Below are 27,538 nucleotides of genomic sequence, written 5' to 3'. Positions count from 1 at the left end.
CTATATTTCGACTATTGCGGATCGTGACACCGTGTAACACGGGTCACATACATCGTCTATTTTTTTAGCTGGTTACCCACGTTACATAGGAACGTATCTCTTCCGTCTTAGGGTACATTTTCAGGTGGTGTGCTTGGACACAGGGGAACTTTACCATACATTTCTCTGTTTTGCGTTTGTTTTAGCTCAGGTCTCTTCATTATGGAAATCTGGAACTGAAACTGTTGCAAAAGATGGTTATCATGTTCATTATGTACAGCTGGAAGAATCAATTTGTCCAGCAGGCACTTGCCTCCTCCACCCCTCTTGCAATCTCATTTATGAGATCTACATTTTGAACTCAGTACCATAGTCTGGAATATGGACATTGATACATGACTGCACCTCATTTCTTCCAACACATGCTTCATATGTGTTTCAGATAAAGTTGAGGTTGTGTTGTTAGATAGGTAGATTATGGTGGTTTGTAGTGGACAGTTGTTCTTGTAAATGATCCTTCATCATGCCAAAATACATGTAACAAATCTATGCCAACAAAAAATAAACTGCACCATACAAGATCAGCTGCAAACATTAACTGACAAATATTTTTAGAGAGTGACCGTCTGTTCTGAACCTTATCTCTGTCCAGAAATATGGACATGATAAAATGGACCAGTACTGAAAGATGTGTAAGAACATGAGAGTTTTAATAAACTTATCACATTATTGTTGATTATTTTTTGCTGCTCAGGAGTTATGATAAAAGGGATGCTTAATATAAAAATCCATGGATATATAGCACAGACTGAGTGACTTCCAAATGCCCAATATAATTTAATAACATTTCCTTGAAAGCAATATGTTGTAAAAATTGTACCAATTTTCTTAGTTACTACATTTGCTTGGGATCTGATAGGTATTAATGAGCCATGTTAAGTGAGTCCCTTAACACCACTGTGTTGCGCATCCGCAGGTTGTGGATGCAGGAGAAAGCTTCTAGATATGGAGGGTAGCTATGAGTATACTGATAAAGCAGTCACAAACAGCCAATGGGTGATGATCCTCCAGTTTAGGGGCTGAGCAGAAGGCTAACAACTGTAAAAAAACAAGTTTGTTACAAATTGTTACACAGCGCCTCAGAAGACTTTGTGGTCTCTTGTGAACACAGTAATCAACCTATTGGTTTCGTAAAAGATAGGTAATTTCTTACTGTCCTATGTGTTTTGTACAAACGAGCAGCAGTTTGTATAACTGGTTACAATAAAATGAGGGACCATGAGTGGAGTTGCATTCTGAAGTTAATATTTTACTTCTATACAGGATAATGTAAGTAGTCTGTGCTATTTTGGGAAAGGGTGGGGATGAGGTGTGTTTGTGCATGTCCACAATTTTGTATGGTGATCTGCGTCTTAAACCATCATTGTGAAAGTAAGTGCGTAGGTGGTTTCTGTGGAGCTATGAGAGCAGTGTAGGTGAGGGTTGTCAGTAAAGAACTGAAGTCATGTGTCTTTTAAATAGCAGTGTAACCTGTTAATGTATCTGTAAATAGTACAGTAGCTATAATGGATAGAGCATCTGTCAAAAGTAAGCTAACCAATGTCCCCATGCATAGACTGTAAGTGGATTGAAATACTTTTTTTCAAGTAGAAATGATGAAGTATTTTATTATTATGTGTAGTGAGTTTTTCAACTGCATCACAAAAATTGTTTATGGGGTAAGGAGACATAGGACTTTTCTTATTGCTGTGAGTGACTTATTTATGATCACATTAGCAGTTCTTAATTTATAAAAATAACAATGTTTGAAGGGACTGTAGATCCATTTTTATAAATCTGTTTCAAATGAGTTCTAACAGAATAATTTATGCACACTTGTTAAAACTGTGTCTACAGATTATGGAGTGTGTGTTTGTGTATAATGGATGAGATTCAAATTATTTCTGTACCAAAACATCCAATGTGAATTTTTAAATGAAATAGTAACACGAAAAGTCTGTTCTTTTTGGACCTTCATACTTTTTGCACAAGCACCTTGAATTACACGAGACAATATTATTTGTGACATCCTTCATGTTTTACTGTACCATCTAGGGATGTGCAGAGAACAATGACATAGGGATCCCAGCTAACTGTCTTTTGAATTTTTACATTGTACAATTTCTTGTTTATAAGCTTCTGGTTAAAAGTATTGGTAAGAATAGTCACTTCCATTTCACAGTCCTCTTTGATGACCTGTAGAAACAATAACATGATTTGTATGTAATGTAGACCTTTATTATTGACTGCGGCAGGAGAGCCACAACGACTTAGTCTTTTTACAGTATTCCTTCTTTGCTTCAGTCCTGAAACATTGTACTTATGCCCTTAGAAAGGCATTGCTAACAGTTTTAGAATGAACATAAACAGACCAGGTTGTACAGGTTAGTATCTTTCTTAACAACATTCAAGGCAAGATCAACAGCTGCATCAGTATAATGTGTCAGGGCTGGTGCATGAAGAAGCAGAATGAAACAAATATTTAAAATATTTAGGCAGGGGTTCCACCCTCTGCAGATCATGCTGTTGGGGCTCACAGCCATCCAACATTGCAAAAAGTGTCCTGCATTCCATAATGGCACTTGAGCTGTCCTAAAAACATGTCAGAATGCAGCAGATGAGCCAAAAGGTGATATAAAATCACAGTACTGCTACATGGCACAACCCTTGTTTCACATTTGAACCTCATTTTATTCTAATGCATCCTCATATAAAAATATTGAGGTCCCAAACAACATTTTCTGTTGTAACAATCAGTCTCAGTGTTTGGGACTTATAAGAATAATATAAAATTTATTAAAATCTTTTTTGATATCTTGCAAGAATGGGACATGGAGGGTTCCATGTCTCAACTCTGCAATGATACCTTGTATTCGTTTGATTTTGAAATAATCCCATGTTCCTCAAATATCTCAAAAGTCTGTTATCTTCACTGCACAAGGCAATTTCAGAGTTCTTTCATACTTCAGAATGCACAGAATGAAACTTTAAAAATGATGGTGTTCTTGCCTTAGTCTCTGTATTTTCAGTATATCTGAGTAGGCCATAAATAAATTAAATTTTCTAATTGTTTTGAAAGGAACCACCAAGAAAGTATTTTTAAAGATATAATTGGACCCTAAATTTACTCCAAATGCTGCAGCATATATGTAACTAATAATTTAAATAATGGATATGTATATCAAGAAGCAATGGAAATGCTTTACAAAACACAAATAAATTACAAATAAAATGAGTATCTATTTTACATTCAAAATACATGGCAACATTCAGTCTATCATACAAAACATTGTAACACTTTCATACTCAAAAGAATAACTCAATTTAACCTTTGGTTGGAGAGTACTAATCACATTACACACATACATAAATTTAATTTACAGTAAAAACATCCAGTGTTCCCATCATATGGCACATTGTCTTCGACCTGTCTGTAGCTGGACTAGGTTATGCATAGAGTATTGTTAAATTGCTTTGTCCTGTTTATAGTTACTGATCTGTTGGAAGGACCAACACCTAGTATGATTTCTTATTCAAATGCATAGATATTGCTTCTGATAACATTATACGACATGCTCCTACATCTTAGTAAACAAGGATCAGGGTGTAGTTGCAGCAGTCAGCTATTTAGCTGGAAACCTCAGCAAATGGAAGGGAAAGATGATAGAAGATTATAAATTTCACATTATTGTTCTGTTTTACTTTAATATTATGTGCTCATATTATTGTTCAAGTCTGAAAACTGCCTATAATTGTGTCTCAGTGTCATACATTTTTAAAAATAGCAGCACAAACCAGAAAGCAAGAATGACTGTTACTGGGATCAGAGTGCCTGTGTTGACCTGCATATGAGTTAAATTTTGGCATTTACTACAGAATTTGGATTATATGAACATAATTCCTGTTTGATGTAAGAACATTGCAATAATTTAGAGTGCACAAATCAATATAGGGCATAGAATGACATTTTATTTTGTTAATTAGTGGAAAGGATCTGTTGAAATTAATGGGAAATGATTTCTTTCATCTTCATCCTGTACCCACTTCATCCTTTCCTTTGTCTTTTTGTATCTTTATCTCCTTCTTAGCTTTTTCCGAATCAGAAAAAAACTAAGTACATGTTAGTATCCTGTCGGCAGACCTGCAGTCAAAATCATATTAGGGTGGCTAATAAATAAATCCTTTGAAAGTGTGCCAAAGTTAAAATATTTTGGAACAACAATAACAAATCAAAATGATATTCATGAGGAAGTTAGGAGGAGACTAAATTCCAGAAATGCTTGCTACTTCTCTGTTCAAAATATTTTGTCTTCCCTTCTGCTTTCTAAGAACCTGAAGATTAAAATATACAAAAAAAATTGCCTGTTGTTTTGTATGGGTGCAAAACATGGTCTCTCACTCTGAGGGAGGAACACAGATTGCAGGTGTTTGAGAACAGGGTGTTGAGAAGGATATTTAGGCCTAGGAGAGAAGAGGATGGGGTATGGAGAAAATGGCAAGACTAAGTCAAGAAGAATGAGATGGGCAGGGCACGTGGCATGCATAGATGGGGCAAGAAGTGTGCACCGGGTATTGGTCGGGAAGCCTGAGGGTAAGAGATCGCTAGGGAGACCTAGACATAGGTGGAAAGATAATATCAGGCAGGAACTATGGGAGATAGGAGTTGAAGGAGACTGGATTTTGTTGGCCCAGGACAGGAACCGGTGGAGGGCTTTGGTTAATTCGGTGATGAACCTTCAGATTTCGTACGCAATCTAGTTAGTTAGTTACCTTTTTTCCCATATTCCTGCCTCATCCTGTTATTTCAACATTCTCACCATTCATATTAGAAGTACTTCAAAAATGTGCTTAATGGTAGCAGTACTTAGGAAAATAATATTTTTCCATCTAGTAGTATCATTAATTAGAACTTTTTAGATCACTGTTTTCCTAAGATCCACAACCATTAAAATATCTCCTGGGACTACAAGCAAACAGCCAAAGATAAAATGGATTTTATATAATACAAATATGCAGCAGTGGTCCTGAGAGAGATGAAGTATAAATGCAGAAAGTAGAATGTGAGGGAGTTTAAGATTTCGCCTTATTTTAAGTTTGTTAGATCAAGGATGTTACAATGGGCTGAACATGTAGACTGAATATTCATGACAAAGAGCCTAGGAAAGCTGCCAGTTTAAGACTGAGGACCTGAGAAGGAGATGGGAAGACAGTATCTTATGGAGACAGACTGTAAGAAAATGTGCTGGATAGAAGTCATTCAGGATCATGTCCAGTGGCAGGCTTTGTCATTAACTGTGTTGAATCATCAGGTTCTGCAATATATTATATATATGACCATGTTAAGGAATAGCTACTTAGCGAGTAGTGATGGTAGTTTCCATTGCTGTGAGGTATGTGTCATTGGGTCTGACCTGATATTTTAATACAGTGAGGAGCAGTCTGTTTTATTACAAAGAACATTCATACTATAAGTCTCCAGCTCCCACCCATCCATAATGCTGGTAGTTCTGTGGGGCCACACAAGTAGAATGATGGAGCCCAACTGATCCAGCAGTTGAAGGCATGCAAACACCACAAACAACAAGTTATAATAACAGATGCCACATGATATTAGTATTCATTTTTGTCATGGTTTTTATCGGATATGTGCAGCTATATGCTTCACTTTATTGCATAGTGTTTTGATTGTGTTGAAACAGGCTGGAATCTTCTTCATTTATAATATATAAATGTTCTCCAGTTCTTGTTGAATTAAATAAGTAAATTGCAAACTTACTGAGGAATGGTGCAATTGAAAGAAGACTCTTGAATAAAACCTGCAAAAGAGACAAACAACTAATTAGAAATGCAGTGTTCCAGGCTGGTTCATTCCAAACCTATGCCAATAGTTCCGGTATGATCATAACCTGTGTTAAGATACTGACTAATGTACTGCAGAAATTTCAGTCCAGTATTGCACCTTGTTATCTGAATAAACCAGAGCTTGTAATTGCCAGTGAACTGTTTATTGATAACCCTACTGCACAAACCAACTCTATAAAAAAGGTTAGAACATAACTTCTAGATGCTCAAGATTAGACTTTATTTGGTGTTCTGGATGATTGATAGGTGTGTAATTATGGAAGATGCTGATTTAAGACATGTGAGTTTATGAAAATGTCTGTCTTCTGGGTTGTAGTGCCATGTAGTCTGGTAGACTACAAGACTACATGGTGCTACAATCTATAAGACATCCATCTTTGGACTCACCACTGTTAAAAATCTCAAATCCTACATGCGAGTTTGCCTTTTACATCTCGTGTGGCAAAATTTATCTTGCACAAATGTTGAAGGATAATCCTGAAAGTAGTAGGATAGACATAATAATGGGAGGATGGTGAATACTACATATTGAGAAGCTCATTACTTTGAAAGTAAAGAAGTATGCAACAGAACATGTTGAACATATGTGGGGAAGTAAAAAAAGGATGCAGGATTTTGGTAGGAACACCTAAAGTTGGAAGGTCAATTGAGATTTCTGGATGTACGTGGGAGAATAATATTAGAATTTATCTTAGAGAAACAGATTGTAAACTTGGATTGAGCTGGTTCAGGATAGGTTTGATTGGTTTACTTTTTGAAAAAAGTGATATTTATTTACCAGTTGATTGGTTATTAACTGTCCAAGAAAGACTGTGTAACATTATATTGGAATATTTCTGATTCTGTGCTAAGAAAGATGACAGAAAACAATTTAGTGACTGCATTTCAAAAAAATAAACATGTAGTAACTAACTCCATAAAGCAGAATCTTCTTCAGAAGCAAACAGTTGCTCACCTTATCAGTAAATTTACTGTACGATCTGAAGCTTTCATGGTGACTACATAAATTCTTCTTGGGCTACCAGCCATGTAAGGTGGCTTAATGAAGAAAACACCAATGTTTCGAGAACAATCTTCATCTTCATCCTCAGGGTACAGTAGTTGTGGGAGATCCTGTCCATGCTCACTGTCTACTTGCATTACAATTTTATACAGTACTTAAAATATTTGAGTATACATATTGTGTACCACTTTTTCAAATACACCTTTGCCATTTTTCATGTTTCATAGTGCAACAGTGATGTGTAGCCCAACAGAATTTTCATACCTTAATGTACATGGACATAATTCATTCTTGTTTTGATATGACCTGGTAGTCATAAGTTGCCAGCTCCTCATTTAAATGTATTCACATCAGGTTTGTAAAAATGTCACATTAATAATCAGCATAGGCAACATACAAAATATTTTACAACAAGCACATATTAGGAAATGTTAGGAAAAATGCATGCGTGTATACACATACCTCACTTCTCTTCATCAAAGTTGAAGGAGTCAAAAGCCTTGGTCCACTTGAAGTGTTCATTTGAATTGTTGTTAGAACTGGATTTATCAGCAGCATGATTCGATAATTCTGCTCCAGGATGGGGAAGCGTAGTCATGGTTATTTCATTGCTGAAGAAGTCATCGTCAAATGGATCACTTTCACGGGCAAAAATGTTCACTGATTCAGATTTTCTCAGGCTTGAAGAAGAATCAACCCGCATCAAATTTGACATACGAATTTTCATAGCTGATGGATGTTTTTCAACCTTGTTGCTATCATCACTGTTCCACATTGCACCCAGCACCCTCTTATCTACATGTCGATATTCTGTGGAAGTTTTACTTGATGGTACAAATTCACTACCACTATCAAACATGTTATTTTCAAAGTCTGCGAACTTCTGTTCACTTTCTGCTGGAAGAAACACATCATCATTCAATTTACCATTCTTTGGGTCTACCTCATTTTCACACACAGATTCCTCTACCAAACTTTGCACCCTGCAACTGCTTTTGATATCCTCAAATGGAGACTTTGGATAGTCACTAATGTCACTAGAAATGCTGGACATAAGTCTTGCGTTGGATGTTCGGGTCTCTGTTGGCGTAAAATCATCTTCAAATGGAGACTGTCGATGACTTGATCCCCTTGATGTTCTTGTTTTTCCCACGTCATCATCATGGCTGTCATGGGGACTGGTGGGAACAACTTCAGCAGATCGTGTTTCAGACTCAGAATGCTGGCTGTCCTTCCTTTTTGGGAATGTGTCTGTAGGTGTGCATGATTTTATACTGGCATTTGCAGAGAGAGGAGATTTCTTCTTTGCACCATCAGATGCATCAGATTCAGCACCTTGGCTTTTACTTTCAATACTAAAGTCAAATGTTTGCATTGAAAAATCATCATCAAATGGTGATTTTTGGTTGTAGCCACGTTGTTCATGAGCTTTCTTGTACCGACGTCTGGCTTGAAGTGTTTGTGCCCGTTGCTCATAGCTGTCCAGTTTGCGTACCCTCCCATCCTGGTGGGGCCGTTGTTCGTACTCTTGGTCGGAGTTGAAGTAGCTTTCTCTGCTACGAGGTCGTCCACTGTACTTATCACGATACCTTCTGTCTGTGAAACTGTAGGTTCCCATTTTTTCTCCTTGATCCATCCGACCAATTGTGGGGAGAGAGTGCTGTTGCTTTTCCATCATCCTGGTCTTGTAGTCACCTGGCGAGCTTTTCTCTGTGTTTCTTCGTACTTCTGAAGCACTGCTGGGTCGCTTGGGCCAGTTCCATTTCCTGCATTGGTATCGAGGTGATTCTTCTCCTTGTTCGCTGAACTCATCCTCCCAAGGTGATTCACGTGATCTGTCCCTATAGTAACGATGGTGTCCATCCTGTTTCCGCCTTGTGGCCTGGTCATGCCACATATATTCTCCCTCCCCAGCTGGACACTTCCTACTCCACACATATCCCCTGCTTTCAATCTCTGACTCCCACCGCCTCCTATACTCATCTTCTCTCATCCGTCGCTGTTCACTTAAGTCTCGTTGGGAGAACCTATCATCTTCATCCCAAGACACAGACTCCCAACTGCTGCGTCTGTCACCATCTTCTCTCCAAGGAGATGGCCTACGTTTTTTTCCTTCTTCATAGTCGATACCATTCAGATCCCTGGACCCAAACCTTCGTCTTCTTTCATCATCCCAAGAAGACCCTCTGTGCTTGGGCCTTGTCTTCCAGGTGATTTCATACTCTTCCTCTTCTTCATCTTCTTCATCCATGGAACGCTCCTGCCAGCGCTTACTGCCTCCTCCACTCCATTGCTCTTCTTCCTCATCTCTTCCTTCACATTCCCATGGAGAAACATCTCTCGATGACCTCTGCCCTCTCTTCCATGGGGAGACTCTTCTCCTTCGACCTCTTCTCTCTTCTCGGTATCCTCTGTCCTTAACTGGTGGTACCTCCTCATAGAATGATTCTCCATCACTCCAGCCATTCTCTCTCCATGGTCGTTCATTCCACACACCAGCATCACCTCTCCTATCATTCCATCCTTCTTCTGACTCCTCATCCTCTTGCCATGGGGCAGATCTCCGAGCCCTTCTTCTCCTACCATCTCCTCTATCCTCCTGCCATGCCAATTGTGGAATCCTGTTGAACTCCTTCCCATCTGATGACCAAGGAGAAATTCCACCCTCACTCTGACCTTCTGATGCTAGCTTGTCTGTTGAGAAATGGCTGCCATCAAATTTTGCCCAACTTTCTCCTGCATACGGTATCTCTTCTTCCTTTTGTTTTGGCCCTGCTGGAGAACTCTGAACAGCACCTTTCTCAGAAGGAGATGACCCATTGGCTGCTTCTTCTGATGGTTGTTTTACAGTGTCTTTAGTTTCTGCTGCAGCCTCTTCATTGTCTGCCTCCAGAGCACTGACATCCTCCTCCAGGATTGTCGCTTCTATAATTGACTGGGGATCTTTTCCTGTGGCAGTTTCAAGTGTTGGAGACTCTGTGCTCTCACTTTGCTCCCTTGATAAAGTGAGGAGATTGTAGTCTTCATCCATCCTTGTAACTTCTGCTTCATCTTTCTCACTTGAAGTGTCTACCTCCTCCTTCTCAGGGACAATTTCTTGAAGGGATATTTCCCTTAGGGCAGCATATCTGTCTTCTGTTTGCTGTTTTGGAGGAGATTCTTCATTTATAATTTCTGCAGCAGGCTGAAGAGGTGTATTACTCTCATCACCACATGCAACAATAGGAGTAGAGATCACACTGGTTGTGGCAATGGAAATGCTGGCTGTTGCTGTAGTTGTGGTTGTGGTTGTCGTTGTGGTAGTGGTTGTCGTCACAGTGGCTGTAGTGGTGATCTCTGTCTCTTCTTTGCCATTTTCTTCCACCATTAGTTCCCTGAACACTGCATATTTGTCAAATGGAGCCTCCTGGAACACATCCTCTGTTGTTTCAGCTATCTCAAACTCTGCTTTAAACATGGGCTCTTCATCAACTGACTCTCGCAATGTGGCATACTTATCCCTCTTGATTCCTTCACTCTCTGTCTGATCATTTTGAAAGTTGCTTGAAAGCTGTGAAAGACATTTTGTGAGGTCCTGAAGTGTCATGTTAGAGAGATGTCCAGGTGAGACACCAAGTGTGGCTGCAAGGTCTGCCAGTCCACTCTTTGTCAGTTGACTCAGTGTAATATCAAGGGACTTGGTTTGACGAAGTTTTGATGGCTGCTCATCTGCCATAGTGGTGGTAGCAATGGCTGCAGACTGCAGCAATGAGGCAATTGTGGTGGCTGCAGGAGGATGGGATTTGGCAGCCTGGCTATTTTTGCTTGGATCTGAGGCAGGGCTCTTCTTCTGTGGTGGAGGCAGCAACGGGAATAGGGGTAGGTAGTCATTATCATCAAATTTAGTGACTGGAATCTGCCTACGAGGTCTCTGTGGAACAGTTCCAAAGTTGGAGTCTCCATACCTTGGTCTTCTTGCAGGGACAGGAATTGGAGGACTTTTCAGATTGTCTTCATCCTGCATTGTGGGCGATGACGAAGTTTCATAATTCTCTATGTAGTCATAGTGTGGGTGCTCATCAGTGTGAGGGGGGCGAGGTGGAGGCTTGATTACTGGACCAGCCTGTTGTCTCTTAGGTGGGAGTGGTGGGGGCTTGATGGTAGTGATGTTGGCTGCAGGGCGGGGCGGAGGTTCTGGAGCAATTTCTGCAAGCTCTATGCTGGAGGCAGACAGTCGTGAGGCACAGTCTCCATCTCCAACATCTGGGAAGCAAGCCACAACAGGAGGAGATGGTGTTATGGCACCACGATTACGTAAGGTGATGCTTTCCAGGACACCCTGACCAGATGGTGAGCGTCTGTCAGATCTTGGAGGTGTGGGAGGTGTAGGAGGGGTGGGACTGGATTGCATGGGGTTTGTGATGCTGCCACACACATCCACTGTCATCTGCCTTACCATACGGTTATTGGAGCACTGTATTGACTTTGGGCTTGGAAACTTTGCCATAGTTGCTTGTTTGTGGGAATGCTGTGTCTTGCTCTTGGTTTTGCTTAGAGTCCCTGCATGCACTGAAGCATATCGTGCTGTAATGGGAGTAGCTTTGTTGGGTGAGGGCTCTGGTGGCAGTGAAACACGCAGTGGTCCATGGAAAGTGGCTGGTGAGGACGCAGATGTGTCAGATTGAGGCAATGGAGAACTTCTCTTTGCATCCTTGCTAGTATCAGTCATGTCACTTTTCTGACCTTTCCCAAACATTGTGAAATCTGCAAAACCTGTGTCAAAGGGGTCTTCCTGACTTCCTGCTAGAGGTGGAAACTCACAGATCTGGCTGAAATCATCTTCAGTGAAGGGATCAGTTTTATAGAATGGATCAGTTTCTGCAAATGGATCAACATCAAGGACTATTCCTTTTGAAGTTGCTAGAGTAGTGGCGGAGGTTATGGGAGCAGAGCTGTTAGCAGTCACAGGATCTGTAACAGGCAACACAAACTCCTGAGTGGACTCCATATCATCACTTGCATTCACACTGCTGCTAACTGTTTCAAAGGTAGCCTGGAAAAGAGGGGCAGTTGCCTCACTTGTTGGCACCTCTGTTACCAGGTCCTTCAGAACTTTCTTTGGCGGGTTTTTAAGCTCCTGGAAGAAGTCCTTCCTATCCACGTATGGCTTACTGCGCCCAGTTCCTAGTGGATCCAGTTCAGTGAAGACATCAAACTGGCTGCTCCCATTTGTCTGTGTTGGAGGACTATCGCTTGGGTCCTGTGAACAGACAAATAGGTTTATCATATGTGACCTTTCTGAAACTTAATTTAACTTAAAGGAATTAATATTTGATTCCACATGCAGTAAATAAAACCATGCAATGCATATACTTTTTAAATGCATCCATCTATGTAGACAATCAACAGATGTACCAACTAAAAAATAATACTACCATGACTTCCACACTAAACATTGTGAAGAGTAAAAGTAATTTATAAATGCCAGCATTCATATTACATTAACACTGTAATATTCTGTTTATGTCTGCCACCAATTATATGTAATGCTTTTTAGATTAAGTGGACATCAGGTAGATGTTAGGGCAATTGTGGGAGCTTGATTGCTGATTTCAATGGCACACAATAGGTATTTTCTTAAAGTCAGTGAGTCTTATGCAAATATTGTGTAAGACATAACATGTGTTTTCTGGATACCCAAAACGTTTATTGAAGGCATTTTTCTCTGAGGTGAACACTTCATGAGGTACATCCAACAATGTATGTATGTCCTTACATACTGTGAGCTGTGTAATTCAGATCCAGTGGGCAGTATTTTCCTTTTCACATCACTGGGTCTTAACATAAACACAGATTCAAGTTACTAAGTAAAGAGTGCAGACTCAGAAATGAAGGGTCACTGTAGAAGGCACTACTGTCTGAATGTGTTGCAGTGCTAACCTTTGTTGTGCTTCTGGACCTCAGTGACATGTCTGTGGGCCCCCTCCTTTCATTGTTTTGCAATTTTAATATTGCACTGCTTCAGATTGAGTAGTTCCTGGATATAAATCTCAGCCTGAAATTAGTCTATCCTGACTTAGAATTTTCATGGTTTACCTCAGACCATCCAAGGAAATTCTGGGATATTTTAAGATAGTCCACTACCACTTCCTTGGCATTCCTCTTGAGTTAACTGGTCACTGTGCTCTTCAGTGCTTTTTACCCAAGAGATTAATAAAGCACTGCTAAATACACTGGAAACCAGTCTCAGAGAGTGAGCCATACATTTTGAAGTACCTGGTCTGTTTTCAGTGTGGTGGCTGACACAGTGCTTGTAGTGGTGGCTGTGACCATTGAAGCAGCTGGCATTGGTGGAGTGATCAGTTCCCCTTCATCAAACAGGGATTCTGTCTCTTGGTCAAACCAGTGTTTTTCTTGTTCAACTGTTGGTGCTGCTGTCAGTTGGGCAGGTGCTGCAGGCAGTGGCTTGACAGTGTCTGAACTATACCGTTCTGAGCGGGCTACATTGCGTCGGTGTGGGTGCCTTGTGGGAGGGGGGACATTGAATGGATCCGAGGAACGAGAAGTGTCTTTTAGGGAGGGTGGAGGGGGAGGAATGGTTACAGCTGTAGACTTTGTGCTTTTAGGTGGTGGAAACATGGTATCTGGGGTAAAAGAATCACCAAATGGATCACTTCCAAAAGGATCCTCTTTGGCTGCTGATGGTCCGAATGGATCTGATGGTGTTATCCTCTCCATCTGATGAAGTCCTTGTTGAATGCTGTTAAGCTCGAATTCCAGATCAAGAAGATCGGCTATCACTTCAGATGTCTCTTGAGCTGACTTTCCCGATGATACAGTTCCATTCTCATTGACAGAATCTTCCTGAATTGTCCTCATCTTGCTCCCAGCCTCATCAGAGATGCCTGCTGCTCCATTCTGTAACACATAGCACCAGCAAGTCACAGCTATCTAGTCTGGTCATCTGGCTGGACAACGCTCACTGGCTGCTCTGCTCGGCTTACCTTGGAATTTGACCCTGATTCCAAGAAGAGGGTTCCACCAAGCTTGATTTGGTGCTGCTCTATGTGCTGCTTTGCCATCTCTATTTCCTTTTTCTTCAGTTCAAAGACCACTTGGAACAAGTCTCGCATTGCTATCACAACCTGCCAATCAAAATAAGTTTAATATTTCATGATTCCAAAAGTAAAAATCTACTTCCCAAGGTTCTGTGTCCTCAGTAACAACTTTTGGGAATTGGAAGGTCATAAGATTTAGGCACAGTTGGGAGGATAATGGGACATAAGGAAATAGGGTGAGGGTATGGAGTGGATTCGTCAGTGGGCTGGTCACTGACAAATGCATGCTTCAAAAGACCAAGAATCCTCCTAAGTGGGGAGGTCATGGCCCGAAAACAGGCCGAAGCACCATAGATGATGATGGAGTGGATTCATCTGGCTCAGGATAGGGACCAGTGACAGTTTTAAACACAGTAATGAACCTTCAGATTCCATAATAGGTGGGAATTTCTTGACTAGCTGCATGACCGTCAACTTCTCAAGAAAGATTCTGCTTCATGGAATTAGTTGAGAGTAAGGCTATGCCACTTGAAATCATTCCGAACACAGTATTTTTGAAAAATTTTGAATATAAATATAGGTTCTTATGATTTTGTGGGATAATAGGACTTGAAAAAGTACAAATTTTGTAGAAGTTACTTTGTAGAAAGTAAAGGAAATAACATACCAACTGCATGAAATATAATTATAAACAAATGTGTGTTTGCTGTCTCATTTGTTGGTGTTCTGCCTATGCAAGGAGCATTCAATTCAATCAAAAGTTATTATGATTTGAAGATTTCATGAAAAAATGGCAGCATAATTTATATGAACCTGTTATGTAATGTTTTTGCCTTAATTTTAAGTATGGAAAGTTAATACCTATTCTTCATCGATGACTGTATGTGAAGTGGTGATGGAAGTTATTGTCAGAATTTCATACATTTGGCACTGCTTACTTGGCTTGCTGCCTTGTCTGTCTTGATTCCAAAGAACCTGTGCCCTGTATCTGGAGATCCAAAGATGTAACCAAAAGCCCTGGAGTCAGACATGTCTTGTGCGATAAAGGATATCTTGTGAACTGGGTGATGATACAAGCAGTCCTGAAAGAAAGGGAGGTCTCGTGATTCAGTCACTATGGAGTATTTAAACACTTTCTAAAGATAATAAGCACATTTCATTGTATTGAATGTTTTTGAAAACTGATGTTTGGTCTGTGTTAATGACTCTACTTGATTTAGAAGACATCACATCATGTTCATCAACTCTTTCACACCTGATATTTTCACTAGGAAGTTGAAAGTTAAATTTCGTTGTTCAGTACACACCATTAAGTTAAGGATAAACCTCACTCAAACCTCTGAACTACATTTAAATTTTTGCTGGCCAGGACAGGGACTGGTGGAGGGCTTTGGTTGATTCAGTGATGAACCTTTGGGTTTCCTAAGTCATCTAGTTACTTAGTTAATTACTGTTGTTGAAACACAGAGGGAAATAAACTATTCTGAATAAATATCAACATTTTTGGTTGTATCTTCTAGTAAAAATCTAACAGAATTATACATGCATGAATACAATGTGCAGTCAGTTTTTCAGGAGGTTTCTGTAGGGAATGGAGAGTGTGTTATGTTATAATTTTCATAATATGCTGATTTGTCTGGTAACTGTTGCAAAATATGCTGCAATTGAGACTTTTCGATCTGTTGTAACTGTTACTGTTGTGTGCACAAGCAATTCCTGGTTTACTGAGGTCATGGTCACACATCAGTTTTCATTTAAACTTAAAGGAGGTCAAGGTATATGCACAGACAAAATTCCCATTTATGCATTTAAACACTAAACAAAACTTGCTGCTGACATATTATATTGTGAGAGAAGTGTTGCCTGCAGATTGATTAATTATGCCTTTTAAACTTCAAAACAAAATTAACTTGGCTTCTGTATGTTATACTGCTAAAGTGTTTATAATTATTCTCAGAAATATTACTCTTCCGTACCATGGCCATATTGTTCATGAAAAGAACTATGGCATTTATATGTGATATATTTTATTTCAAACCCTGTAGCCACATACCCCTGTTTTTTCATCTCTGAGACGAAGGCCATCAATAGCAATATTGATGGTTATTCTCTGTTTGTGCTCTCCAGCTGCTCGAATCGCCATCTTGAGATCTGCGAGTGCTTCCTGGCACATCCTGTCCCCCCGAGCCTCACTTACTTCAAGAATTCCAATCAGCTTTGCCTTGAAGCTCACCCCTATTCCCAAGAAACGTGAGGGTTCATTCTTGTCTGCAATGTAAAGTGATAAGAAATAAAATGTCATTAGCAACGTGTCTATATTCTGTTACTTAATACTGTTAGGGCAGTTATATCAGAAAGGTGGAGTTGTGTGGGAGATGCTGGGTGTATGAAATCCTATAAAATGTGTTTTGAATGCCTTGGAGGAAGATAATGAGAACCATACAGATTGTTGTGGTTTTGTGTTTAGCACTACATGATGAGTGCATTCCAGCTTTAATTCTTGGTCCATAGGCTGGCTATCCTGATTTAGGTTTTCATGGTTGCTCAGTTACTGCAGGTGAATATTGAGTAGTACCTTAAAATAGGCCACTTCCTTCCACATCAATTAGTCTACAAACATTCTCTCTTGTAACTGTATATAACCTATACATATGAGAAAGTTGTTACATTAACCAAACAAAATGTAGCTTGCAGAATGTGTGAAGATGTGAAGTGAACTTAGCTGGCTCTGGACAGGGTTTATTATTAGAGATATGTAATGATGAAGTCGCCCCAGGTGGACTAGTGGTTAGCGTGATCTCCACTGGACCCAAGGTTCGCGGGTTCAATCCTGGCCAAGGTCGATGGATTTTTAAGGGTGATAGCACAACTTCCTTTGGAGGGGAAGTAAAGCTGGCAGTCCCATATCGTAGATTTACGTCATGTAAAAGAACCTTACGGTCATGATATGATATGTTTCTTAAGCAAAATTCAGTGGCCATTTCTCACCCAAGTCTCCTGATTAACTGCTAGATGGCTCTGGCAGTCAAATCAGTGTTGGTTAGTTTAAAACCCACCATGCAATTGTTGTGCAGTTGTGAAATTAAAGATTACCTCTGTCCTCCCCTACAGAAAATGGGGTTTAGCACTCTTATTCAACTTGCTGTGTATGAAATTTGGTAGGCCTGACCCAGGGTTATGAAAGTTTGTGACTGCAGCAGCCTCAGTGCTCCCACATTTCACTTTAGACTGAAGATTGATATCATGCAGCATCTGACACATTCCTGAACTTTTCAGTAATGATCATGATTTGAAGGTCATATAATAATCTACAAAGGTTTGGATGTGAAGATAATCAAGAATAGTAAATCACTGGGGAGTTTTTAAGGCAGCTTCTGTACGGCGATTTGAGATATTCTCAGGAGAAGCACAAACATCCCATTTTTCTATTTCGAGCATTTGTCTCCTAATACAAGCAAAGTGAGCCACATAGTCTAGTGCTTGCAGCCCCAGTCAAAATATGTGCTCAGCATTGTGCAAAAATTATCGACAAGAAGGAATTAAATTACAGAACTATAATTTTGTGAACCAAAAATTTTGGATTTATTCATGGTGGAAATGCATATAGAATGTTGGTAGGAATATATAAAGAGGAGATCCTGTACCATGGAGTTACTTGAAGTAAAGAGTAATTTGTTTTGAACATTTAAATCAGGTGCAGTGATTGATAATGGGTTGTAGGAATGTTTGTGCTTGTACACCTGGCATAATAATGAAATTTTGTTCCTATAAGTTTCCACTGTTTTCTGTAGCACAATGGGTAGAACAAAATGACACGGCACTACTTGGACATCATAACTCAGTGTGAAACTCTGTTTCAAAATTGTGACATTGAGGCACTGGATACAGGTACTACCCCAGCATTCAGCTGGATAGACTGAAGAAAACAACAAAAGACCCTAGTCAGGATAGCTGGTTCTGTAGCGAAGTGTCAAAGCAGGCATATCGCAAAAGCAAGACATGAGTAAACATGCTTAAATGAGAAGACTGATGGAAATGGGGAAATTTCCTGATGCCAGCTACCAAAGGATCACATTCAGTGTGGGACACTTCTCCAAAACACTTGCTGTTAGGAGTGTGGAGGGGAGAGTGACACTAACCTATGTAATTACATGATGACACACAGTGAATGGGTGTACTCACATTTACAGGGACTTGTTTTCTTGCGCAAGGTTTGCATGTCACACACTAACAACACTGGCTACAGTTCACTAGAGTTGGAGCATTACCCAGTGATTTTCCAAATGGAATAATTTATTCTGTTTTGATGACCACCCAGCACTCCACTGTATGCTCTCCACTCTGCATTGATTTCTGCCTTCGGGAAGGGTTATATACATTTCATTGATCCACATCTGTGGCAGGGGGAGGGTTGGGGCAACTGTGCCATGCCCAGTGAGGTCTGATCAATACTTTGCAGGAAGATGGCAGTCTTGTTTATGTCATTGCAGTGTGTACTGCTCCGATGTGAAGTGACCAGTGGACAAGTGTTGCTGCAGTCATTACAAAGAATGGTTATTGTTTGTTGTGAGGCGCTGTCCTGTAATTTACATTTTTAGGAAGCAAAATACAATCAGGCACAGCTAGGTTTGGGATTCCATCCTAACACCTCTCAGCACCCACTGTTTATCATGGTGAATTAGTCTATAATTTCAAGTGTAAACTATGCCACTTTTCTCTGGAGCAGTAGACACATGCTGTACAACAAGGCTAGTTTCCTTCTTTGTATATAACTAACTCCATGGGGCAGAGAACTTTTTGAGAAGATCATAGTCATTTATGTAGTCAAAAAATTCATGGAATTTTTTGAAGTCAGAGGTTCATCATTAGCGTGTTCCCAAGAGCCTGCTCTCAGTACCTATCGTGAGCCAGATGAATCCAACCATGCCAAACTGTATAACTGAACTATAACGATAAGTCAACCAGAGAATAAAAATTGTTGTATTTTGTATATTGCCATTTTAACAGCTTCCCTTCCGTCAGTAAAGATACGTTGTTTATTCAGTTATTTTATCCGATTATATCAAATTTTGATGTTGTGTGGCAGTGAATGAACTGTGAATTATAAAAATCGTAAGGTTTGTACCAGGAAGTTGTTTTGGCCTCTTTTAAGGTATGCCCCCTGCATTTTCCTGAGTGTGCGAGTAAAAGCACGAAAACCCGCTGGGTATCCGGTGTGTGGGCTGCATAAATTGCGGGATTGCTTGCTGTACATGGGAAGTTCTGGGATTGTGTTGGCAAACCTATAGGAAAGTACGTAGTATTTCAAGATCTTTTCTCCAAAAACAACGTTGCACGAAGAACGTGTTTGTAATGCGAAGTATGCGTGCCGTTATTGGCTTCGGGATTCGTATGAAATGTCTATAATTTATTTCAGCATTTCTTTAACTAATTTAAATGCGTGTTTAAACACATGTACTAACTAACAAACTGTCTGGTGGCAGACTTTACAGGTGACCTGCACAACTCACGCAGCTCCTCATTATGAAATATTCTAAATTTCCTTCTTATTTCATCTCTCCTAGGTCCAGATATCCTCCTGAGCACCTTGTTTTCATACACTTGTAATCTACGTTCTTCCCTCAAGGTAAGAGACCAAAATACAAAATTATTGTTTTATGTATCCTGATCTTTAGTGTTTTGGATAGCGTACGAGGTGATAAAATTTTTTGAATTGAATAAAAACAAGTGTTCCCCGAATGTATTCTGCTCTTAATTTCATCATGGACCTCTTTTATATTTGTTATTGTTGTTCCCAGATACTTACATTTTGAAACATTTTCAAATGATGTGTTACTTATAATTATGTTGTTGCTGATGTTGATCCCGTATTACGTCCATGTACTTCGTTTTGTCTACATTTACTTCTAGGCCTATTTCCTTGCAAGCCTGTTGGGGGGGGGGGGTTTCTGCATTCTTGGTTATGGTACCCACACCATCCCCCAGCAATCTGACATCATCAACATAGGCAAGTACTGGGTGCAGACCATTCAATTCGAGCCCTTCCCGATCCCCTCTAACCTTCTTGATGACGTGTTCTACAGGAAAATTAAAAAGCATTTGAGATAAAGCATACTCCTGTTTTAGGCCATTGTGCACTGGGAAGGGATCCGACGGAAGGTTATCTATACGAAATCTACCGGATGCCCCATCCATACACATCTTAATTAACCTAACAAATTTATGTTTAATGGATAGGGACAACAACTGATTCTTTCCGCTGTTGTGGTAGTACTTCTTGGTTCCAAATCGAGACTGTAGGCTTATGTATCTCTGAGTGCAGTGTCCTACCACCTGCATGGATTTGTTCTGCTAGAATTGAGTTGATGCCTGGAGATTTATAACGTTTTAAATTCCCAACGGGAATTTCAACTTCATTAAGGCTCGGTTCCGGGATGAAGGGCTCTGCTATATGTACTGCAGGCAAACAAATGTACTCGTGTGTATTTTATGTGTTGTCCAAAAATAACCAACTCTGGCAGCAGGACTTGAAGATTCAACATGTTAATACCGAAGTCGGGCCACTGGACACGCCCTGAGCCAGTTCCCTTCAACTGCTGTATCAATGTTATAACCCCCATCTTCTCGGCTGAGAGGTATCTGTAGCAAAATTCTGTGTGGATTTCTTGTATCTGCCATCTAGATTTTATTATCCTAGCAGCAGTAGGTGAACTGTGTAAATTGCCGAGATCCTCGTCATGTATTATCCTGCTGAAGTCTGAAGTCAAAATACTTTTCTCAGCACTTTGCTTTCAAGCGTACCTCTGTCAGGACCCATGAACCACGCAAAACAACGATCAGGGTTACGGCTTCAACTGAATAATAACAAGTACATATGGCTCTGATGTTTATGTTTTTTGTTGTTGTCATTGTTGTTGTTCTCAAGTATTGAAATTCTGAGATAACATTTTCAAAATACTTGTATGTACACTTATATAACTTCGTTTCAGAGTTTGGTCTTGTCACGTTGACTGGGCCGAAATGTTTTCGTGAGGAATCTTCAAAAAGCAGGCTTTGAACACGAACAGGTGGATGGTGACTAGAATGCGTTTAGTAACGCGGGACTAGGACGTCAAGTGGCGCCTTCTGACCTCTGACCCCCCCCCCCGCCCCGCCCACATTATGGCGAGGGAGTGCGGCGGGCGTGGGTGCTATGCGCACTTGTTTAACGGGCACTGCGATGAGTAGTGTCGTAATCTCCGCATGGAATTTCCGCAAACCAGTGAGGGTGGGATGCTGCATGTTATGCTCTGCGCCGATCAGTGTTGCTCAGCTGGGCAAGAAACTACCGAGACCTTGTAGTTTCTAAGGTTCACAGCGTTCGCAAAAACCCGCCATTCGAGCCCGAGTCAATTCAATCTAGTTCCACCCTTGATATCTCATTAACTGTAAGATCCACTTAATAATACCATTCTCCCATCAACGCCTAGGTCTTCCACGAGGACCTTTACATTAAGGTTTTCCAACCAAAATTATGCATGCATTTCTCATTTCCCCTTATGGCGCAGCAGACTAGGCGGCCACAAATAAGTGCAAGTTTCGCCGAAGAATGGATTTCCACGAGATTCAGGTTCGGAGGACGCGTCATTCAAATTCAGCTTTGGGTCATGTGAAAGTGAAAGTTGTTCCTATGCGTAAGCATCGCGCACGCGCGTGAGAGAGAGTCAAGGCAAAGTTCGACGCATTATTGAGCTAGGAGCTTTACGCTCCGGCCGAAATATCCTCATTTGATACGATTCTGGGTCGGCCTCACAGGTAGGTGGTGGTGGTACCTGCTGAGAATCGAACCCCGATATTCCAGCCGGTGTCCAGTTTACTGGCAGATTTATTCTGGCCCATGTCTTTGGTACATAGATTAACTTTTTTCTGCTGTACGCATGTAATGTGAGTCTTTGCCTCGTTTTCGTGTATTTATGGTTTAAGTCAGGTTGGGAAGCCGCGGTCCATCTTCTGTGACAATGAACGATGCAGAATAGTTATCTCATTTAAGAAAACACGCCTTGTTTTATCTGTATGGATCAGCATACACGGGAGGATAATATTAAACTGGAATTGATGTGCGATTGCGTGGATTAGATTCATCTGACCCCGGTGGTGGCGGGCTGTTGTGAACACGGTAATGAACTTTCGGGTTCGACGAAAGATGGGCAATTCATTGACAATCTTAGCGACTACCAACTTCTCACGAAAGATTCTGCAGCAGGGAGTTCACTTGTTCTCGAGTTTACTGCGTGTGTTCGTAAAGCTGCCACATTTTAATAGACTGCGCTACGTTGGTGGTAAAGAAAGATTTTTTCCCAAGTCGTGTATGAGTGAAGCAACACTGGCAATTGTGCATTCTCACTGATACGTCGCTTCCTGCCCCTCCCTCTTGTGGAGAACAACACAACACCAGTGCTTTGGACCAATTTACCCCTTGCAGGGGATCAGTCCAATTGCAGACAACATTGCTGCCGCTTCGATATCTCGCATATCGCTGTTTGTCTGTCGGTTACTGAACTTTTTTCTGAATATACTTCTGTATCTTATTTGTGCTACTGTCGTCATTTATTACTCGTTCCTACAAAGTAGCTAGTCTGATAAGTTTATCTAGGAACTGTAGTAGACATTCAGTTACGTAAATGAAATCCACTGAATGGATTCAAGCATCATGTCAGCACGGTTTATGCAGACACGCAAGAACGTAATTTGAAGTGCAGTGGGGACACTGGGAAGTCGAGCACACATAACTTACGCAGTTGAAACAGAGTCGTTGAATAACCTAAGGCACGGATGGAAAACTCTCGTCAGTGTACGGAGTTGTGCCTGTAGATAGCCAGGAAACTCATCAAGGCGATGGTGAGACGAAGTCATGCGGTTTGTCTGCATGAGGAGCAACCAACATGTTAGAAACTCTTGCAACAAGTGGTCAGCTGTTGGTCCTTAACTCGGTTTTGGCAGGTGTTCCACGTATTTGGAATCAGTTTTGTACTCGATGGGGAGAACGGTCCAGTGTGTGATTAATTTTGGTTCACAATGAGTCTGCATGAAGCTCAAACAGCTCTTTTCAGAAGCAAATGGCGAACTTTGGTAGTAGAACAGAATCCGACGGTACACAGCTGCTAACACCGAAACTCCTGATTAGAAACAATCACGTCTTCAGAAAATATTTCTGTAAGATCAATTTTAATATTATCCTCCCTCCTACGGCTGTTTTCCAAGAGGTTCCGCCTACCAATATATTATTCGATTTTACTAGTCTGTAATTTTCTTCTTGTGATCCTTAGTCCTCGGATCGAATCCACGCAGATATTTCCCTAAAATGCTGCAATGCTATGATGGCTTCCTGTCCAAAGAGATGACCGACTGTTTCGTGGTTTATGCCAGTTATTGCAGGTAGTGCCTTTAAGTGGGTCACCACAGTCGAAACATCGGAGTAGGGAAACAGCCGAAAGTCTTCGAGTGAGGAAATAAATGTGCTTCCTGTTGTGACACATCCAGCTCGTGTCTGGTAAGCCCTGCGCATGTATTTCATGGCCAATTTGCACTTCAGTCTCACGTGAACCGTTGAGAGATCGGCGTAAAATGCCAGAGTTACGTAATTTCTATATTCAGATTGCAGCAGATGAATTCTGAGCCTTGTTTCGCTGCAATCGAAGGCCCTGGAGATCTGCTAATCCAGTCAGTCGCCGGGATAGAACTTCCCTCCCCAAAACTTTCCATTTATAATCAGCTGGACACGGCGTTGCTTAGTAACAAACCTTTAATGGCGATAAACACAAGAGGAGTGTGTAGGTTGTTTGCTGATTTGATTAGCTTATAATCCTCAAGGGGCACCTTGCTTGCAGGGAGGTTCCCGGTTCGAGTCTCGCCTGTGACACCAGTTGTCCTGACGGTTCTTTTCTAGTCCATACACACATTTGCTGGGACAGTACCTTGAGAGTTGGTGACTTGCGTTTCGATCCCCATATTTGACGCTAAATAAATTCTACCGTGTAATGTAGTAATCAGAAGCCGTATTAATTCTTTATGAGCAAGGGGGACACATATCTTCTACGGAGATGACACAAATTCTGACCTGGTACATAACGAAGATTTTCTTCTTGCGTACGTAACCTCACCTGCCACGAATTAGACGATCTGGTCTGTTCCGCTTTGTAATTCTGAAGCAGTGAATTCTTTGGACAGTGGATCGGACAATAGTAAGGACTGTAACCGCACAGGATAGTACAGAAAATGGCGGACATAAAAGAATGTCCGCAGCGGAATTTGAACCGACTATCCCAGTGCTGCATAACACGAAACATTTTGTGATTTTTTTGGGGCCTGATCGTAATGGACATGCGTAGGCAGTTTAACGACAGTATCAAGTGCGGAGGTTATGGAGCGCCGAATTAGATTAAAGAATGTTTAAGAACAAAAAAGTGGAAATGACGGGAGCTGGACCGTCACAGCATTTGCCTCGAAGGACAGAAAAACCACGAAACGAGCCGAGTGCCACAAGATTGGGCCTATAAGCCAGCCAACCAGCTCGGTGTCTCTTTATTGATAATTTACTGTCATTGTAATGATAGTGTGGCCATGTGCGCGGAAAGTGGTTTGTCCTAAACTCGCCTGGGCGCACTAAGGAAATCCACGGACACCATACTCTGGAAAACCGACGTCTTGGCCGCGATTTGAACCTGGTAGGAAAATGTGAAGAGGGAGGTCATTTGGGTGAATAGGAGTAGGTGGGAAGATGATATTAAAATGGATCGTAAAAATACTGAGTGCGTGGACTACATTCAACCGGTTTAGTGATCTGGTGAATCTTCGGGTTCCATAAAAGGCTGGGAATTCTTGGCCGGCTAAGAGACTATCAGCTTCTCACGACGGACTCTGCTCCATGGAGTTAGTCGTGTTGGAAATACAAGACAGCTGCGTTCCAGTTTCTCCTGACATGTTCGATGTCTCTTTGTTACGGAAATCGACTTGTTTGTCCCGACTGAAAATCCAGAAGAGCCTAGAGTGAAGTTCATCCTGACCCAAGAGGTGTCAGAGGCTGAAACACTGTGCCGGCTGCTCAGGCCTGTCGCGATTCGCGTGTGTGAAGCATCGGTGAAAATTCTGTCTCGCGGCCTCAGGACACATGGGCTTCCTGGGATTGAATCTGTGTCCTTGCGGCAAGGAGTCGGTGATCGGCACGCTTGAATCCCACAACTTCCGTCGCTATCAACCGGAAGTGGAAGGGCCTGACTTTGTTTCAAGCTGCGGAAGGAACTGTAGATTCCATGCATCAATCAGTGTGCGCATTTCTGTGCACTGATTTATCGTTCAGTTTGTTTCAAGATGGCAGAGCGTCCTCCGATACTTCGGAAGCGCCTCTGTCGCTTTGAGAGATGGGACTGGCTTATTTATAGACGCGACATTACACTGTGCCTGAATATTCTTCTCCTGCCTGAGTTTCCAACACAGCGTAGAGATACTGGTTCCCGCTTCCGTCTCCCGATCGGAATTTATCTCAACGTGTCTACTTAAGATTCCGTGTCAGGTGTCTTGCTTTTCCAGAGTACGTACATGTTAATGACATTTCTTTAGTTACCTGTATTTTGAAATCATTCGACGCTACAAACTCGGGCATTTCATAAAGCGTCGTTAAATAACCCAAGAAATAAGTGACACTAAATAATTCAGGACTACGACCGTCGTTGAACAATTGATAGTTAGTAAACTTCTGAAAATAATTAAATTCATTTATGGATCCCAAAGGTTCATTATCGTGTCTACAAAAGCCCACCATGATCTATTTCACGTCTTCACAAGTGTATTTCTCTAAGATTTGTTTTACAATTTTCTTCCCGAGAGAGTTTATTGCCAGAAACGTATACAGGCCCATGTTTCCTCCATGCATGCTACATGCATCCATTTGATGTAATCATGCTGATACAGTTCGGTCACTGTGTAGGTCTCGTAACACCCTCCTGACAGCACTGCGTGTGTTTCTGAATGATTTATACTGTTACTGTTACTGGAATTGTTATTGTTGGTTGAATGCAATCGCTATTCGAGAGGGAGCCGGCTATCCCGAGGTTTCTTGTGGTGGTGTTCCTCAGTTTCCTCTAGTGTCTGCGGGGATAGTACCTTCAAGTAGGCCATGACTGCCTCCTTCGAAATACCTGCCTAATCACCATCTTCACAACTCATTCATTGCTTCAGACTAACATTTGCGGTTGTAACAGCGTTGTAAAATAACTTGAGACTGAATCAGTTGAATTTCTGACAGAAAGAAACCTCAAACCCGTTTCAAATTAGAAATCAGCCGCGCTATCCTGAGGCAAAGCATCATCAGAATGTTCGTTTGCTGTTAATAAGATGATTCTGATTAAATCTTGTATTCGCAGATATTACTAAAGCCTATCCACGAAGTTAATTTTTGACCCAAAATGATGTACAACTTTCCGTGAAGGCACAGGTGAATTTCAACACAACTAAATCGATGGAGCAGAGTCCTTGAATTGTACGTTCAGCTAGCTAATAAATAAATTCCTCCCTTGTATAGAACCCGAAAGTTCATTACCGTATTCAAAAGATTCCGTCACCGGTCCTGAGCCAAATGAATCCAAACCACACCCCAAGTCTATTTCCCTAAGATGCATTTTAATAGTATCATCCCATCTATGCCTACATTTTCGAGTGGTCTCTTCCCTCCACACTTTAGTATCATATTTAAGTACGTACTGAATACATTGTCACACTACTAGTGGGATGTTATACACAGTTTGATATTTTCCATATAATGGCAGTGCAATTAATACAAGTGGACTTGTTTGTGCACTTTCTACCAACTTTGGTTTCAACGTTCCATACATTTTCATGCCCACTGAGGCACCCAGTAACGCATGAGCGAGGAGAGACTGAGGTTCCAGCGACAGTACAGCTGAAAAGATCGAAAACTAGTCTGCTGCCAGGGCCATGCTATTGTGCTTGAAGCCTACCTTTGTCGGCTTTCCTTGGCGAAGACAAGGTCCTGAAGCTCATTTTGATGTTGAGCTTCCTGGACCCCTCTTTGACATCCTTCATGCCGCTCTCTTTGATGGGGAATCTCCCCTCAGCATCCCCCGAGTCCAGTTGATCTCCCATATCCTACCCTCACGCTCACACTGCTCTTGTCACAACACCGTTCTGTGGCTCTCACTGCCTCTAGCACGACCTTCGCTTTGTGCACAGGATGAAACAAACGCCGGCCATGCAGTGCTGCCAACGTTGGAAACTTGTAAACATTAAGGTCATTTATTTTTAACCTTTTGCATCCTCGCTGTTTTTGTTGATGTTTGGAAACTGAGTGTGTCGGGATTCTGATGTGTTATGACGCAACTGGTGGCTCCCACCCTTGGTTCAAGACCCGCGCGGATATCACCAGCACGCTAGATAATCTTATTGCGTCTCGCCGCGTGGCTGAATGTTTCGTGTGTTCATGTGTTTAGCCTGGTTTCCATACGCAGAGCACATGCCTCCTACCTCGCTCCTGGTTCTCGATTTTTTTGAAATTTTGTACGACGGGCTCATCACTAAAGACCAGACACCACTGACTTATATTGGAGAGGATCAGGTTTGAATCTGG

The 27,538-nt window shown here is 41.3% G+C and overlaps 2 protein-coding genes across 5 annotated transcripts in view; one reads left to right on the top strand and one right to left on the bottom strand.

Moving 5' to 3' along the window:
* The window catches only part of LOC110827345 (multiple PDZ domain protein), a 162,909-nt gene that overhangs the window by 7,374 nt on the left and 127,997 nt on the right, over positions 1-27,538 (top strand). The window contains exon 2 of one of the 2 annotated variants that reach the window (XM_087358116.1): positions 19,485-19,546. The exons of the other annotated variant lie outside the window; for it this stretch is intronic. The gene's annotated coding sequence lies outside the window, so the exon portion shown is untranslated. The remainder of the gene's footprint in view (positions 1-19,484; positions 19,547-27,538) is intronic. 2 annotated transcript variants of the gene reach the window in all.
* Positions 2,235-27,128, bottom strand: Dab (DAB adaptor protein). Of its 3 annotated transcripts, XM_022058977.2 has the most exons (8): positions 26,913-27,128; positions 15,974-16,188; positions 14,859-15,002; positions 13,867-14,007; positions 13,139-13,780; positions 11,942-12,122; positions 7,346-11,833; positions 2,235-5,834 (listed from the first exon to the last, which is right to left on the bottom strand). In XM_022058977.2, the coding sequence occupies exons 1-7, from the start codon at positions 27,055-27,057 to the stop codon at positions 7,347-7,349; spliced, it is 5,955 nt and encodes a 1,984-aa protein (XP_021914669.1). In that variant the 5' UTR covers positions 27,058-27,128; the 3' UTR covers positions 2,235-5,834; position 7,346. The 3 variants fall into 3 exon arrangements, with proteins under 3 accessions (XP_021914669.1, XP_021914667.1, XP_021914668.1); XM_022058975.2 differs by having other exon boundaries at positions 7,346-12,122; XM_022058976.2 differs by lacking the exon at positions 26,913-27,128 and adding an exon at positions 18,103-18,270 and having other exon boundaries at positions 7,346-12,122.

The sequence above is a fragment of the Zootermopsis nevadensis genome, unplaced genomic scaffold (assembly GCF_977971745.1).
Source record: "Zootermopsis nevadensis isolate Lab colony 2312 unplaced genomic scaffold, Znev_1.0 Znev_ptg000029l, whole genome shotgun sequence".
In the NCBI taxonomy this organism is placed as follows: Eukaryota; Metazoa; Arthropoda; class Insecta; order Blattodea; family Termopsidae; genus Zootermopsis; species Zootermopsis nevadensis.
Note: the sequence above shows the minus strand (reverse complement) of the source record. Positions and strands in the feature narration are given on the sequence as shown.

What these genes read in the sequence shown, in the direction of transcription:
- Dab (XM_022058975.2), bottom strand. Translation starts at nt 27,057, where the DNA reads ATGGGAGATCAACTGGACTCGGGGGATGCTGAGGGGAGATTCCCCATC. An exon ending in CAGACAAGGCAGCAAGCCAA is followed by an intron (nt 14,008 to 14,858) that starts GTAAGCAGTGCC and finishes TTTGATTGGCAG; the next exon opens with GTTGTGATAGCAATGCGAGA. An exon ending in CCACACTGAAAACAGACCAG is followed by an intron (nt 12,123 to 13,138) that starts GTACTTCAAAAT and finishes GTCTGTTCACAG; the next exon opens with GACCCAAGCGATAGTCCTCC.